Source organism: Poecilia formosa, unplaced genomic scaffold (assembly GCF_000485575.1).
Source record: "Poecilia formosa unplaced genomic scaffold, Poecilia_formosa-5.1.2 Scaffold133, whole genome shotgun sequence".
In the NCBI taxonomy this organism is placed as follows: Eukaryota; Metazoa; Chordata; class Actinopteri; order Cyprinodontiformes; family Poeciliidae; genus Poecilia; species Poecilia formosa.
The window spans coordinates 1,058,738-1,075,360 of NW_006800072.1; the positions used below are offsets into that span (position 1 = coordinate 1,058,738).

The 16,623-nt window shown below is 35.8% G+C and overlaps 1 protein-coding gene and 1 long non-coding RNA gene across 2 annotated transcripts in view; one reads left to right on the top strand and one right to left on the bottom strand.

Moving 5' to 3' along the window:
• Window positions 1-2,590, bottom strand: part of LOC103144882 (uncharacterized) — a 2,846-nt gene extending 256 nt beyond the window's left edge. Inside the window, exons 1-2 of the long non-coding RNA XR_001663330.1 lie at window positions 2,046-2,590; window positions 1-293 (exon numbers count right to left, since the gene is read on the bottom strand). The exon at window positions 1-293 is cut by the window's left edge and continues 256 nt beyond it. This is a non-coding gene — a long non-coding RNA (uncharacterized LOC103144882). The remainder of the gene's footprint in view (window positions 294-2,045) is intronic.
• The window catches only part of gabrb2b (gamma-aminobutyric acid type A receptor subunit beta2b), a 41,307-nt gene that overhangs the window by 11,901 nt on the left and 12,783 nt on the right, over window positions 1-16,623 (top strand). Inside the window, exons 4-5 of the mRNA XM_007562048.2 lie at window positions 9,026-9,246; window positions 15,489-15,571. Coding sequence (XP_007562110.1) covers window positions 9,026-9,246; window positions 15,489-15,571 — 304 coding nt within the window. The remainder of the gene's footprint in view (window positions 1-9,025; window positions 9,247-15,488; window positions 15,572-16,623) is intronic.

Genomic DNA, 16,623 nt, shown 5'->3' on the forward strand with positions numbered 1-16,623 from the left:
TGTGTGTGTGTGTGTGTGTGTGTGTGTGTGTGTGTTTTTATTTGAACAGAGCCTTTCACATGATTCCAGCAGCGCTGTTGTTGCAGTCTTATAATTGGACAGTTTGTGGGTTCTGTAATTTGGCGTTTGTCTGGCAACAACACAGATTTTCACAGTTTGTAAAAACCCTTCACTGTTAGTGGACTGCAGTTCTAGTTTCAGCTTTAACTGTGATGATCAGAATTCACACAGTTGATGTCTGAGCTGGAGAAATGGCAGGTGTGGATTGGTCTTCACAGCAGCTGAAAATTACACTGAGAATGATAAAGTGTTAGTATTGAGAGGCAGAGGGCATAGTTTGCTTTAGGTGCCTTTTTCCACCACGCCTTTAGTGTTTTATAGAACAATCTAACAATTTTTTTTACATTTTCATAGAGCAAAATCAGACAAACAAAAACTCTCATTGTTCACTGTCTCTTATAATAGCACAAATAGGGAAAGATGGCAAATAGTTCCATGGTTAAATTGAGCAGGTAAACCAATGTTTCCCTGCTTTAGCACATCTATATCCAATAAATCCATCTTTAGACTCCAGCAAACCTGGAGAAAGGCTGAAGAGAACCACCATTTAAACCAGATTAATTGCAACAAAGAAACTTTGTAGATACTCAAGACATCATGGCTGAAGATAATAAATTACCAACCTCTGATCTGGAGTTCAAACTAAGAATAAGTTTAGCAGTTATACTAGTGCATCTCTATTTAGTCCAGTGGAAGAATCTAACATGTTATCTTGCATCCTTCCTGGTTTTTTGAGTGTTATTAGTTTTGTTTAACTTTCATAACCATCTCAACAAATGGGTTAATAATATTGCATTTCTTCAAAGTGAGTGCTTGTCGGGGTTAGAGGGCATGGTTGTTAGCTCTGTGTGTTCATGTGTTGCAGTGTGCTGGATGGTCTGCCCAGCCTCCCATCATCATCAGTGATTGTTAATTGCTGATGATGTTGAAAAAGTGAAATACAAAAAAAAAAGTTTAAGTGTTAATGAATTTGCTGGTCTTTCTTGTTCCTCAATTATCTATGATTTTGTGATTTTGCAGATAGGGAAACAATGAATCAATCTAAAAAGGCTTTTTTTTTAAATTTTGCTACATTTGTATGTCACCTCCAAACACACCGGCTCTCCTGCCAACAGACAACAGGCTTGATGCCCCCAAAGACCCCCTGTGTCTGGTATTGGTCACTCCTACTGGGGGGAAATGTTGCCTCTTCAAGGGTGTTCTTACTCAAGGGAATAGTGCATACAAGCCATCAAACCTGTAGTCCAGAACTCTGGACTTTGACAAAAAACAAAGAAGTTCACTCAGATCCATTCATGAATTGGTTCTTGATAAAAAGTTTTTTGATCTGTCTGAAGATGTTTTCACATTTTAGATGAACGAAGACTGTTTGCATTTTCACCTTATATGTGCTTTTTGGAATTAGACAGTAAAACTTTTCCCCTGATCTCTCCAGACTTCTATAATGCTTTATTTGTGGCATCATTTCAATGGGATGTTTTCTGACACCAAACCGTCTCAACTACGTGCTCTTTAAGCAGTGTCAGAAAGAAAATAATTTATTTTATTTGACACCTCTTTATATAGTGTCATATTACACCATTAGCTTGCAGTGCTGAAGTGATAGGCCAAAATGAAGTAGCACATTAAGAAAAATCATACATGGTTTTATTTAAATAAAAGGGGAAATCTGAACAATGTAGGTTGCCTTTACATCTAGAACCAGATAAGAAAAACAGAACAATTAATTGCCTTCAAAAGTCACTTTGTTAAGAATTGTAATTTTCTGTGTTTAATCTCACTCATTTCTCAGCTGCTCTGTGAAAGCCTCAGTGATTTCTTAGAGAACACATTCTGCATGCTGACACTTATAAAGACCAAGTAACAAGCATGGCAGGTCAAAGTTGAAGGTTTGTAGAAGTTTAATGCTGAGTTTGGTTATAAAACTATGTCACAATCTTTAAATACCCTTTATCTGAAAGTGGAAACTAAAACTGTACACCTACCAATATGCTGTTGTCCACCTAAACAAACTGGCTTTGCAAAGAGAAGATTTGCAGCCAAGAGACCCACAAGAACTGTGGAAGAGCTGCAAAGAAGAAAAAGGACATGGAATCAACAAATCACTGCAACAGCTGTTGTTGAAAGTAATGTTTAATATATTCAATTTAAAACTAATTCTGCATCACACATCATACTATCCATCCTAACTGTGGATTCTGGTTTCCCATAAAATCACAAAATTGTATGAAGTTTGTGGTTTGAATGTGACAAAATCTGAAAAGGTTCAAGTGCAGTTTCCCAAAAGCCAATGAAGTCATTAATCTACTCCTCTCATCCACCTCTACACTAAAACACACATACAATTTATTCCATCAGAAGCAGGAATAGGGACATACTCCTCCTAAAACGTATTCAATTTTTAACCCTCATTTCTGCAGCTAACCTCCGGTTTCATGGGAATGACAGCTGAAATTGAAAATTCCTACAAGCTCTCCCCCGTCTTCCAGTGCTATTCAAATGCACCCTAATAATCTGCCTTCTGCTCTGCTGTGTAGCCCCCCACCACCACCAGTCCATGACCTCCCGATCTGAATTGCCACTCCACTCAACTCATCTCCAGAGACGGAAAAAGCCTGCAGATGCTCCAATCAACTCTAATAAATTCTATGTAGTCAGTTTAGCTGCACGACTGCCAACTGGCAAAGCTGTGAACTTCTACTTTGGGAGAACTAAAGGATAGGGACGGGAGAGAGGGTCGTTTTCTAAATTTGATTCACCTTCAGTGAGTTGAAAGCCATGTCCAGGCCCAAGTAAATGATAAAAGAGTATGGAGGGAAAATGGGATGTGTACTGAAAGATGGAAGGGACACTGAAAAAGCATGACAGCATTCATGTAATGGAAAAAGAGGTTAGACAAAGTACAAGTAAACAAACAAGAGTCCATGCTTTCTTTGTGCTGAAATACATTATCTTGTTTTGAACAAGCCGTAAAATAAGGAAATGGATTTCAGAGGAAAAATATAAATAACATATGTAGTCTAAAAGCTTTGGTCAAAGTAATATCCTCTTAGGACCTTAATTTTTAGGCACACATAGGAAGCCAACACTTTTTCTACTGCTGACCAAAATTTAAATTAATTGTGTCGTAGCTCAGATCTTGCCTGCGGTGGAATAAACTAACATGCAAACTAAAACTTTCTGTGTTTAGTTTGCAGGCTTTTCCTCTGTCTACACTTTTATCCAGGTTTCAATACACAGTCCAAAAATCAAAGATGCTTTGGTAATTGGAGACTGGTGAACCTTTGATGTGGTTGTTTTTGTGAACGTTACATGTCTAAAGTCTCTCTGTGGCAGCCTTGATGGATTGTGGGATCAGCGCAGAGTTCACTCCAATTCCTGCCCACTGACCACTGATAATAGGAAGCAGCCCCCCAAAACCATGAACAGAAAGTCATGAAATTCAATGACCACTTACATCAAAACACCCTGTCATTACTGTAAAAACTAAGCTGTCCCAATAAACCATGATGAACTGGCATCTACTATTATTAGTGAACAGCTTGAATTTTTTGAACCTCTCTGACTTAAAAAAATGTTTTATTGCAGTGATTATTATTTATCTTTGATGATTGTGTTAGATTTTCAGCTTTTCATTGAGCGTTCTTGGTGGAAAGAAAAGAAAACTTTTATTTTCAGAAGAATTTGAATATGGCATGTGTACAAAATGTTAAGATTACAGGTACATCTTGAAAATTGGAACATTACATAAAAGTGGAATATTTCTTGCTAGTGATCTCGAAGTGAAATTCATTATCTAGAAACACCAACAGGTAATGATATATTCCAATCCTTTCATTCCTGTAAATGTTAATGGACTGCTGTGCAATAGCGTGTTGGTCAACTGTGTCGTTTGTATCCATAATCCAAACTCATTAAACTCGCAAAAAAAATAAAAGCTTGAAATATTTCACTCTTTGTGTTATGTGTCTGTATGAAATGAGTATTTCACTTCCTGAGATGATGGGCAAGAAATATTGCCTTTTAATCAGATTTTGTTTAAACGTATTAAGTTTTAACGTAGCCTAAATATATTTTGATTAAAATTTTATTTGAATTTTCTTCTTATGCTTTCACAATTTTAAGAACTGTTTCAGTGTAGAGAGATTTATATTATGTTCCACCATTTTGGATTTCAAAACTAATCATTTGATTTTTGTATTTGTTTGCCATTGATGTTGTAGGTTTTTAGAAAAATGAATAAATGTCCAAGTGTCACTATCTGATTGTTTCCTCACCTTCATGTCTTCTGTCATTTTTCTGTTTAATATATTATTTATTATTGTGTTTTTAATCTCAGCTCTGCATTTTTACACCTATATTCAAAGAACAGAAACAAAATCTAGAGGAGAAAAACAACTGGAAAAGAAAAAAACAATGTATAGCTAGAGCACAGAACAGAATAGGACAGCGAAAGAAGACGGTGTGCACAGGAATGTCACTGCTGGTTCTGCATTCAGAACCAGAGAATAAAAGCAATTTGCATCACTGCTCCACTGAGCTTTGAAATGTCTTTCATATACCCCCAGCTAAGCCTCTGCACCTTCCATCCCTTTAAGCAAACTTGCCATACTTTCCCACATCTTTCACAGAAAACAAGATTTAAGGTGAAATGTAAGGATGTATAACCATGATGTCCACTTTTAGTCACTTTAAAAAAATATTTACAATCACAGATTTTTAGGGAACAATAGGTTCATGGACTTTATATGAAAATAAAGATACACAATTTTCAAATGATTCAGAAAAAAAAGGTCAATCAAAGAAAACTTTCCAGTTTTGAAAAATCTAATTTGACCTGGTTGCTAATATATTTTTCAGTTGTATGGAATTGATTAGAACATGTTAAAAGCTGTAGATATAGTACATAATATCTATCTGATAAATCCAATATTAGCTCATATTTTGGATTAGGGATTTGCACATCCTGTTCTGGGAAACTTATGAAAATTACCACATGTCACTGGAAATTATTTGTTTTCAGTGCTGGTCATTATGACCTCAAGCCTTCCTTCAAAATTGAAAGCATTCTGATTCCTAATCTAATACATTCTCATAAACTGCTCTTAGATCTTAGTGCTGCACTGAAAATGAGTCAAAGTTTTATACTAGCAGTGGATCTAAGTTCTGGTCCACCTGCATCGGTATCTGAAGTGGATTTATCTCCATTGTTACACATCTTTTGGTAAAAGAATTTTAAATGACTTGCATTGCCATCTCTACTTCATTGTCCTTTCATTGCTGACCTGTAGCAGTTGGTGGTCTTCTTTTTGTTGATACTTTACAGTAATTATCGCAGTGTAACATGATTGTAAAACGTTTTTGGATATAATTTCCTGTGGGTGGCAGGTGTATTGAATACAAAAAAAGATAAAAATCCTTGTTGATTTCAGAGGTCAGGGTAATGGGCTCAGACTGGTTTAAAATAAGGCAAAAGTAGCTCAAACAGCCACTCATTGCAACCAAGGTTTGCAGAATGTCAAATATCAAATGCATGTTAACCCTCAAAGCACTGGAATGAAACTTACAACCTTCCCATTGCATGACACCCACTGTTCCCACTGCGCTCCTGCTACAGAGCACAATCAGAAAAATAAACTCAGTAAACTTCATTAAACTGAGTAAGGCTATATTCTAATATGTTCTGTTCTAATAATGCCCGTAGCTTCATGACTTTTATGTAAATTGACAGTGTTTTTCCTCTTCTTTCTTTTGGACCTGCATGTTTTTAATAAAGTGAGGTAAGTAAAATAAAACCTAAAAACACCTTGTGGCATACTTCCAAGTGGTTTGCATTAAAACATGGATCAGGTCTTAAAATCAGACTGTCAGAGTTACATATTTAGTTCTTCCTAGACCTTCACTTACTATGGTTTCTGAGCCCATTGGCATAAGATGGTCCATACAATAAAATAAAATTGGTTACATTTAACAAGTTTAATTATAAACAGTTTGGTAAGAAGTTATCTTAATTAGGGAACCTATTACCTCTGCAGGCAATGGGAACTGGGTATTATTAAATTTTGATAATGAATTCTGTAACAGTCTTGATGGCACATTGTCTTCCTTTGTAGCTGGGGAGCTGCTTTCATAAATTCAACATCTTTATTTCATAATCACTGCCTCTTTTTCCATTCCTCTCCTACGATCTCATTTCACATCTCCATAGTTTATGTACTGATGCTCATTATGACAGTTTTTATGACAACCCCTAGCTCCAACACACACTCCACCATTGCAGTTTTGTTGGAGATGTGGAGCCTCATTTTTTTTCCAGTTTCCCACAGAGAGAAAACACTAAAGACACAGGAGCTGGATGTTCAAAGTAAAACCTCAATGCTGGCACAGTAGCCACAGTGCAGATATAGTGTGTTTCATTTAGTTGACTGTGTATGTCTCATTTCTTGATTCTGTACTGATAGCCTGACATAAAAGCTTCATTATGCATATGTAAGACAGGCATCTCTACAGTTTTGCACGTCAAAGTAAGTGCTAAAGACTGGCGATATGTTTTAATGTCTGTAAAGTAGGTAGTTTTAGAGGATGGCATGGCAACAAGCATATCTTCGCTGCACACGCTGTGGTGCTCAGCATGCTGGAAAGTAGTGTGAGCTGTTACATAATCACCAACCTGGGACCAAAGAGCAGAGCCGGCAGCACATGCAGTCAGAGACGGGCTTGTGCAACCCAAATTGCAAACATCAATTTGCAATTGATGTAAACTTTCTTCAAAGTTAAAAACAAATTACAATAAAGATGTTATTCAGTTATCTTCAACCTTCCTACATTTTGATGCATTTTGCCTTCGGGTTGGAGCAAATTATTTCTGTATATAGCGCCCCTCTTTTTCTCTTTAATCCGTTTCTTTCTCAAACTTATTTCACAGATGCCCTCCAATGTAAATAATTGAAAAGTACCATGCTGAGTTTTAACTCTGATCTGCTCAAATCAGGATTTTCTTCCTAGACCAATTATGGTGTCGCATGCTACTGCTCCCACTAATGTCTTTAAATAAAACTCTGCTCTCAAACATGGCTGTCAGCCAGTAGCAAAATATGCTACAAATAACAATAACATGACAGAACCTATTTAAGTCAAGCATGAGGAAGGCTGCTCCCATTTCCCTGACTCGCCCTAATCAACATCCCAAGGTGCTGGTGGATGTCAGATCCATAGCCAATGGGTGTATTCAAAAATGCATGTTCAGCCCCTTTGTGGGGAAGTGGATGAGCCTGTCATGACGAAAAGTTCCCTGAAACAGCTATTTTATTTAACCTAGTTTTTATGGATGATCTGTAGGCTTCTTGCTTTATTCTGTTTCAGGAGAATCTCACTCCTGGGTTTGTTTCTGACATGTCCCAGATTTACTATTCAGGAATTCTTTTGTAATCTGTTAAACTGCTTCTATTTCTTTATAGATAATTAACTTACAATACATGGTTCAGTAGGACTGTATGCTTGTGTGTGAGAAAGTTTATATTCACAAGTATTGAGAATATGTGTGCTTAAATATAAGATGTTTTATAAAACTGCTGGATATTAACAGAGCAAACAGATACTTGACTGCAAGGATGTTAATACTTTCTATCCAAATGCCTATTACTTTAATCTTATGTGGTTTATAACCTTAATTTGAGGTACAACAACAGAAAGATGTCTATGTTGCAGTGGCACTTTGTGCTTCTCTAATTCTGAGTTTCAATGACAATAGCTTAATCAATAAATGGAAATGCATATATTAAGAATCTGACAAAAGTCTGACTATAGAAGCTTTACACAAACAAAATCACTCACAGTTTTAATCTCAACTTTTTATTTTCCAAGTTTATATTCTGTCCACAATTCATTAAAATCTTTATCATTCATTATATAACTATTGTTCTTGGTTCTTAATTTCAGTATTTGGTGATAAAAGTTCGCCAGAATTTATTAATTTACTGTAAAAGTAAGTAAAATGTAAATAGAGTATTTTACAGCTGAGTCAGTGCACCTCAGAGCCAGTGAAGGGATTTTATTCAGAGATCACTTTCTAATAATGCCCATCATGCATAAACTACCGTTTAAATACGTATTTTGGTGTTTCGAAGTAGGTACAAAAATAACTGGTTGTGTTTGCAAGCAGTCACATAAAACTTATAATACTTTAGTGTTACATGTCTTGAGAGAATTCTGATATCTAAAACATCCCTTTGAAATTCATTCATTTGCTTGAGGCTCACATTATTCACTGTAGCTCCTACAGTGAACACCTTTTGATGTTGCTGCAAAGAAAATCTGCCTGTAATTTGCAACTGGGAGCAGAAGAGGTATCTAAAACTCTAACCAAACAGTTTGATCTTGTAAGCATGAGAAACTGCTGCTCTTCCTGTTAGGGAAATACCAATCAGGATGTTCACATATAGCTAGAAAAATGAGAATATGCACAACTGGTTGAATCAACAGAACCGATGTCCTTCTGAACAGCTGAAGCTTTGATTTTATTGTAATTTTTTCTGATGCCAGGAAACATGGATCACCTTCAGTAATTTATGACCCAGAGTTTTTTAAGCAATACAGCAAATATGGATTTTTATCTCATTGTAAGAAACAGAGTTGCTGCAATCCAGACCACTGGTGCTTCTCACTTACTTCAATCATCTACTGAAGTTTCTGTTGTGTACTGGGCCCTTCTTTGCCCAGCACAGCTCCTACTCCTCCATTTGCTTGAGTCTGAATTTCATTCAATATTAAAATCCAGTCTTATCTAAACTTAGTTCATGCCAGGAAAATAAAGTACAAGAGCACATTTTTGTAAAATGCTTGCTTTGTGAAATAACCATTTCCTCTCTTGCTCATCTCTTTTGTATGTCTTTGCCAATTTGACAGCTTATCTCTATCGTTTTTTCTGTTTCTCTGTCCTCCTTTGCCCTTCTGTGTGGACTCACAGGACTACACATTGACAATGTACTTCCAGCAGGCCTGGAGAGACAAGCGGCTGTCCTACTCAGAGATCCCCCTCAATCTGACCTTAGATAACCGGGTGGCTGACCAGCTCTGGGTCCCCGATACCTACTTCCTCAATGACAAGAAGTCGTTTGTTCATGGTGTCACAGTGAAAAATCGAATGATCCGACTGCATCCGGATGGCACCGTATTGTACGGCCTAAGGTCAGATTTTAATCTCTTGAAATAGTATTTACAACTACATTAGAAGACATCTGGGTTGGATTTCATGTTTGTCTTTAAAGCACAAATAAAGTAAATAATAATGGGTGCTTTCAGGAAGTTAGAACATAAAATTTAAACCAAATTAATTTCTCACCTTCACTATAGCAGTAAATCTACACTCAGAGGCAAATTATGGAAATACAATGTATCTTGTCTTTTTTCAGAGCAAAGATATTCATAATAAATTACTTTTATGTTAGGTTATGGGTTTAGAAAAGACTTAAAGGACCTTAAATTTCAAATTGAAAACCTTCTCTCTTTAATGTACACCAGGGATTAGCATCACTGACCAGTTTGCAGGATAATCATCTGCTCAGTTCTATCACTTTGAAATTCAGCAAATATAGATGCTTTTATTATAGTCACTGTTACAATGCAGCTTAATTATGCATATTTTAAAATGTCTTGATTCTGTTTTCTTGCAATTATTGTTTTTTTTGTTTTGTTTTATTTAACAAGATGTTTTACAATGGAGACTACTTATTAAAGTTACAGTCTAAAACCTAAAAGTTTAACTCTTTTGAGGAGAAACCAAAGAAAATGTGGGTCCGACTGAAGTTTTCTCCCCCTGTATGTAGCATGTCTCTCACCATGTTGCCCCATATTAAAGACATCCTACATTGAGAGGATGTTAAAGACAGACATTTTAGGAAAAACAATTTCACTGATTAGGGTTTGGATCAACACTCGGGTTTCCTCTTTGGCCTGTGCTTGGCTGGGCTCCATGGGTCCATGAGGTGCTTGCCAGCGGGCCCCATGTCCTGGTCAGGCTCCAGAGGGGGCCCTGGTGAGGAACACCAGCTGAATTTCCATTAACTATAGAATTGCACAATTTATTATGCAATTATGGGAAAATAATGAAAATAAATTTGCTTCATGGTAACACATCAGTTTTGAAATAACTCAATGTTAGAAATAAAAGTTCTTCCACTTGGATGAAGTGGTTTTTCAGTCAAATCAAAATAGACGTATTTCATAGAACTGTAATGGAAACAGTTCCTTCGCGTCAAATGAGTCATGTGATCAACATCACTGGAGCAAACCATTAAGATGACAACCGAAAGTAGTCTTCTTCATAGTTGGTAGTGTTTTGATGGGGGTCCAGGGGATCTTGGACAATGTGCAGCGGGCTCCTTGAACCAAAGCTCTCACAGCAAGACAGTTCGTTAAAAACATGCATCATTCAAATGAGTTGAATCCATAGCTCTTCTGTAAAACTGCTCACTACAATTTCTCTAAAATGTCGAATACGTAGTACATAGAATTCAAGTAAAGGAGCTTGTACCTACAATGGCTGAAAAAGACACCAACGTCTCCTCTGATTGGCTGATAGTTGATGGGTGATTCCACAATGGCTGAATGATGAATAGTTTATTCAAAGATTGTGTATATGGTAAATTAACTTAATTTTAAAAGGAGCCATTCTATCATAGCCTCTGTGGTTGAACATTTAAAGGATATTAAGGAGTTGTAGCATTTTTTTTTTTTTAATTGTCACTTGCTCTATCTGGTCTTCATCTCATCTTAGTTCTGTTCTCACGCTCCATTTTGTTGTTTTCAGCATACTGTAACTGGCTTGTAGATTTAATTTTTTTCTGAAGTCCCTTTACACTACAACGGCTGACAGAATAAAACTATCTGTTCCAGTAAACAGCTTTGATTTAAACTGTTCAGTGACTTTGCATGTATCCCACAGTGGAAAGCAACAATCCTTTTCTTCATTATTGGTTGAAGTTAAAGTTTTCAAACCATTTCTGTTTTCAGAGGTTTGACTTTCAACTTTTTTTCAGTTCGTCAAGCTGGAAGCACCATCACTTAATAACATGTTGTATTGTGGTGTATTTCCTCTAAATGTGAGGAAATGCTTAACCACAGCGCTAAGGAATCCCTTCCCTCTTTTCTGCTTTCATTAAAAGTTGTTTAAGGAGATGGATGCTGGCAGCAGTGGCAGACTGTGGCATTAAAGGGCATATTTAATCATTTTTATAACTCTTCCTTTTCAGTATGTTCTAACTTGTAGCTCACAATGGTTATATTAATTCCAATGTCTGAAAGTTGGGAAGATGCTAAAAAAGAAAAAGAAAAAACAAAGGAAAGAACATTAGTGCAAGGAAGCCAAGGACAGTCACATGATTGAAAAGTGAATAAGTTAAGTACGAAAACTGTGCATAAAACACGGGCAACCGAAGATAAAAGTGATGGTGCTTTTCTGAAAGTCTGAGTATAAGTGGCAGTAGTCAAAAAAACGTGACATGAAGAGGAAAAAACATATAGGCTATAAGCCTCACTGGACAACAAGTCGGATTTATATAGAAATGTTGGAATAAAGGGGAAATCTCATCCATGTTGATATAATTCAGTGGCACCTTGTGTTCAGTTATCCGTTATTCAACAAACACAGAAAAACTGTCAACTGTCATGCATCAAAAATACAAAAATACCAGGATTCATCATTAACACACCAAGGAACTTCATAATTCTAAATGGGACTAACATGTTTGTAGTGATTTTATTACAAGATTAAAATCATTCAATCTGTATTAGCAGCATCCCCACAAGGAAAATAGTTCTGAAAGCAAAAAGAGGTCCAACCTGGAAGTAGTCTGCATGTGTGTGTTACAAAGTGTATGCCTTGTGTTTCTGAACATGATGTTTTTCCTGAATAGACACATTGGGTGTAGGATTACATAAAGTCACTTGCTGAGCTGTTTATCAAGCTTTATCATAGCAAAACGAGGCACATGCAGAGGCAACAGCAAGACATCTAAACTGCACAGCTTTATTGACTATTAAGGATTTAAAAATGCAATAATCAGAGATCAACTAATTAGGCATTTTCAGTAAAAATGTCAAACAGCAATATTTTCCCCTAAGATCCACCACCCTTATGTTTTCATGATAGGCTGTGGGTGGGAAGCAGCTGGCAGTGGGAGCTGACTGCACTCTGAATGCTGTCATTACCTTAAATATCAAATGATGCATCACTGGTAGTCGGCAAATACTGCGCTTTTGAATGGAATTGCCATGGTAATGAAGTCTTCAGATCCTACACAGTAAATGTCATCTATGAAAAGAACATTTCAGTACGCAGAAAAAAAGGGAAAGCAATTTCAGAGTCTTTCGAAGTGTTGCACTTTCTGATTTGTTCTTTCCTTTCACTTCTTTAATCACATATTATAACCAATTCATGAATCTGCATAGCGAAGATAATATCACACACTGATAACATTACTGGTAACATTATTACTTACCTATTTGACAATCTAGTTATCATACACTCAATTTAAAACTATTTAGTAAATTTATATACATATTTTTGTACTCAGTAAAAAAGTTAAACAACAATCATAGCTAACAGCATTTGACTAAATGTCAGCCACTAACTATGATTGACAGAAGCTTCAAATATTTACATCGGGTTAAACCAAAGGACTAAATGGATTTGGATTGCATCTTTTAGTTTAAAATATGAATTACTTTATAAGTGTTCCACCTGCAGAAACCTTTTCCAGGCACCAATGTCATCTTGTGGGACCAATATTATTCTCTCCATTATCACTACACCTACAAAGATTATAAAAAAAAAAAATACCCCAGAAAGTAATACCAGTAGAGAAGTGGGACTAATTTATTTACCATGTACGTTTGGATAAAGTTTATTCGTTGGAGTGTTAAATGTTTTAAATGGGTTGAAATTCTACATTGTAATTCAGTTATTTTAGTTTAAACTCATCCACAGTTCATATTTCTTGTGGACTTTAACCATAACAGAATTGAAATCATTGATATCTTCTACAGATACTTAAATCAGGGAGTAAACATATTAGTTTTATTCAAACAAATAATTTAGGTTTTAAGTGGTTTATGTTTCCAAGCAGATATAAAAACTTTTAGTGCATCAAAGTTGAAACATATCTTTAGACTTGAGATTCATGTGGATATATCAACATTAAAAATAAATTCTTTAAAAGAAATTATTACTATTTTGTTAAAGCTGAACAGCATTTTCAACATTTTTTGTAGAATTATAACCAACTAAGAATTCAGAATCAGATTCAATTAGATTCATATTTATTCATGTTCCAAAAGGTCAATTGATGTTACAGCAAGTATGAAAACTAAAAGACAAAGTATCAAGTTAAAAAATAAACAACACACAAAAAAGACATCAAATATAAATCAATACATAATAGGAAGAGTACAGCAGTGTATGTCGTTGTCAACCAACAGTTACTACGAACACCAACAATCAGATGAATCGCCTGACCTGATCCAAACTGCTGTAGGAACAAACGACTGCTCCTACCTGTTACTTTTCATACTAAGAAGAATTTGATCAATTAAAAATAAATGCAAAGTAATGATTTAACCAACAGTGACATAACTGCATTTATTATTATTATTTTTTTTTTACATAAATATATTTTAAATTGATTCCCACTTTTCTCAAAAGCATCTGATGTTACATATCTTGTATTGGGACTCAAATGTACTTTTTGTCCTCTAAAATATATAGTCACAGATTATCAACCGTAGGTTTGATTCATCCTTAATCTGGTTCACTGCATGTGACTGTGGAAACGTTGATAAGATTCTAATTCTTTTTAACCTACTCCCAGGCCATGAAGGACCGCATCAAGGGAGGAATGTTGCTGTGTGCCACTTAATTGAAAGAGCGAGCTTGAAAGGAAGATAATAGTAGGGAGGCATTTTAACCATCCAGCGACTCTCAGATTCACAGCAAGAAACAATGCTTCACTCAAACATTCAGTTGGTTTTCCCCAAACTCTGCCTGAGGCTATTGTACTGAGTTCTACACCACTGACTTCCTCTTAAGACAGAAATCATAACGTTGTCTGTAAGTAACCAGCAGATTACTCCTCGGCCAAAAACTTTGAAGTCCATTCCTACCAGCAAATCCAGTGCTGATAAAGTCAGGGGACAAGATGGGAATAAAAAGAAAATCCATTTAAACTTCCAAAACACACAACTTTCTTATCTTGTGCAGCTGGAGGAGTCAAAAATCCCAGACAGTGTAATATGAAACAGAATATTAAAATATGAGCTCTTTCCTTTGAACTTATTCATTTATTATTGTTTTTATATTTTTCTCTCTTAACCACCTTGTATATCTGTCCTGAAATATGTTTTATTAGGGATATTAGTTTGTTTTTATTTAATGCTGTTGCATTATTTTAACCAGATCATTTTGCCAATTTGATCAATTTACAAGATCAGCAATTGATTTTGTCAATACAATGTTTATCAAAAACTATTTAAAACCTTTAGGTGACAAGACAAATATGTAACTAGATACAGTGTACTTATGAATTGTGGCTGTAGTTTATTCAACAAAATTGTGTTACTAATAAAAAAAATATTTAAAAAAGCTTTCTTTATCTGGCATAAAAATGTAGTGACACGTGACAATTCACAAACCAAATGTTATCACATATCACTAAACGTCTTGTTATAAATGGAACTTCAAATAAATAATCTTCACAGCCCTATATTGTTCTTGAGCCATCTTATTTTTTCGGCAGGCAGTTGTCAGACTAAAACACCATCACTGATATTTCTGGCTTACAGCTATCCTGCAGAGTTTGATCCCCGCTGTTGCTCACATCTCAGAAGGGGGCAAACAGAGGACCCACAGGATTATCCTGTAAACTGGGACAGAGAGATCAGCTCTTATCCCTGGTGGAGTTCCTGCCACCACCACCAGAGCTCAGAAGAATGTACCTGTAATGTGTTTTTTAAAAATTATATTCATTTGAATACCACTTGTAATCATAAGTTGTTCAAAATACAACTCTTGGCTGAACGAGTTAAAACTAAGAGCATGTAAATCAGATAAGCATAAATTGCAATTTTATTGAGAAACCGCATGGCAGATTTTTAAATATGGCCTTTACTGGCTGCATCACAAGGCAATTTCCTAAAACTGTCTAACCTCCAAACTCATGCCCAGTTAATATTGTGTGATTGTTTTGCAACTTCATTTATTGAAAATGGTTTTTATTTGGTTCTAGAAAGCAGCTTCTTACATGCTTTTGCAATTTTGTGTATTTCACCATAAAAGGCACCAACGATTTATCGTCTTCTTCTTTATGGAAGGGTATTTACAGTTGTCTCAACTTCATGAGTTATGTCTATTCTCTCTTTTTTGTTTTACTTTTCAGAATTACAACCACAGCTGCTTGTATGATGGACCTAAGAAGGTATCCACTAGACGAGCAAAACTGCACTCTGGAAATAGAGAGTTGTAAGTAAAAAAAATCATGTTTGTTAACTAGCAACAAAGCTCTCAAGTCACAACTCAAAAGATTTTAATCAAACCTCATGAGGCCTATAAACTTTGACACTGATTGGGAGGATTTATTCTGGTATTATACAGGATGACAGCGTAGTTCAACTAAGCCTTAAAAATCTCATGTTTGTGTAATGTTACTGCCAAGTATTGTTCTCTTACTGTAATATATTGAGTTAATTAGAACTAATTCTAGTAATGTGCAATAGATTTTTAACTAGTTTTAGTTTAACCAACATTAGATTACAACCTATGGGAAAAGCCGAGTCACCTGACCTGGAGTTTAAGCCAGATTGAGCTTTTTCCCTGTTGCACTCATAAGCAGGACAATAAAATATGTGATGAGTGGGAGCAACCTAAGAGCTACTGCCATTACGTTCCAAGCAATTTGCTGGGAATATGCAGACTCCTTTGCTGACTGGATTGCTAATGCACATAAGCGAGATACTCCAGGTACGAACTGAAGGCTAAGCTCATCGAGGATGAACATGCTTTTAAAATTACACACTGTTTTTTGTCATCATCTGTTTTGAATAATTTGAAATTAGAGACTCTACTTGAAAGACTGGGACTGCAAAAACAAATATACATAAAAAATAGGATATCTTCAAAATGTGTGTACAGTTGTCAGCTTCTGATGTAATGTTCTTCCCTGAAAATGTGAACATTCAGCTCTTCTACAACCTGTTTATTGATTCATGCATTCACCAGCAGCAAGTGTCCAACAAATCATTGGAGTGTTGGTTACTAGGTTAAGCTTCACTATTTTTCCCTTCCAGTGTTTAACTAAATGATTTTACCATGGTAAGGTCTTTGTGCTTAATTTTTGTTTAAATCAGATTTACACATATCACAGTGTGTGCTGTGTGGGATGAACTTACAGCTATTTATTTGAACATGCCTTTGGCAGTCAGTAAGCAATTCAGAGGAAGACAAAGAGACACTGAATGGTTACAAATGAAACATTACACAGCGGTGATCAAGGTGTGGGCAACAAAGTTGTCCCT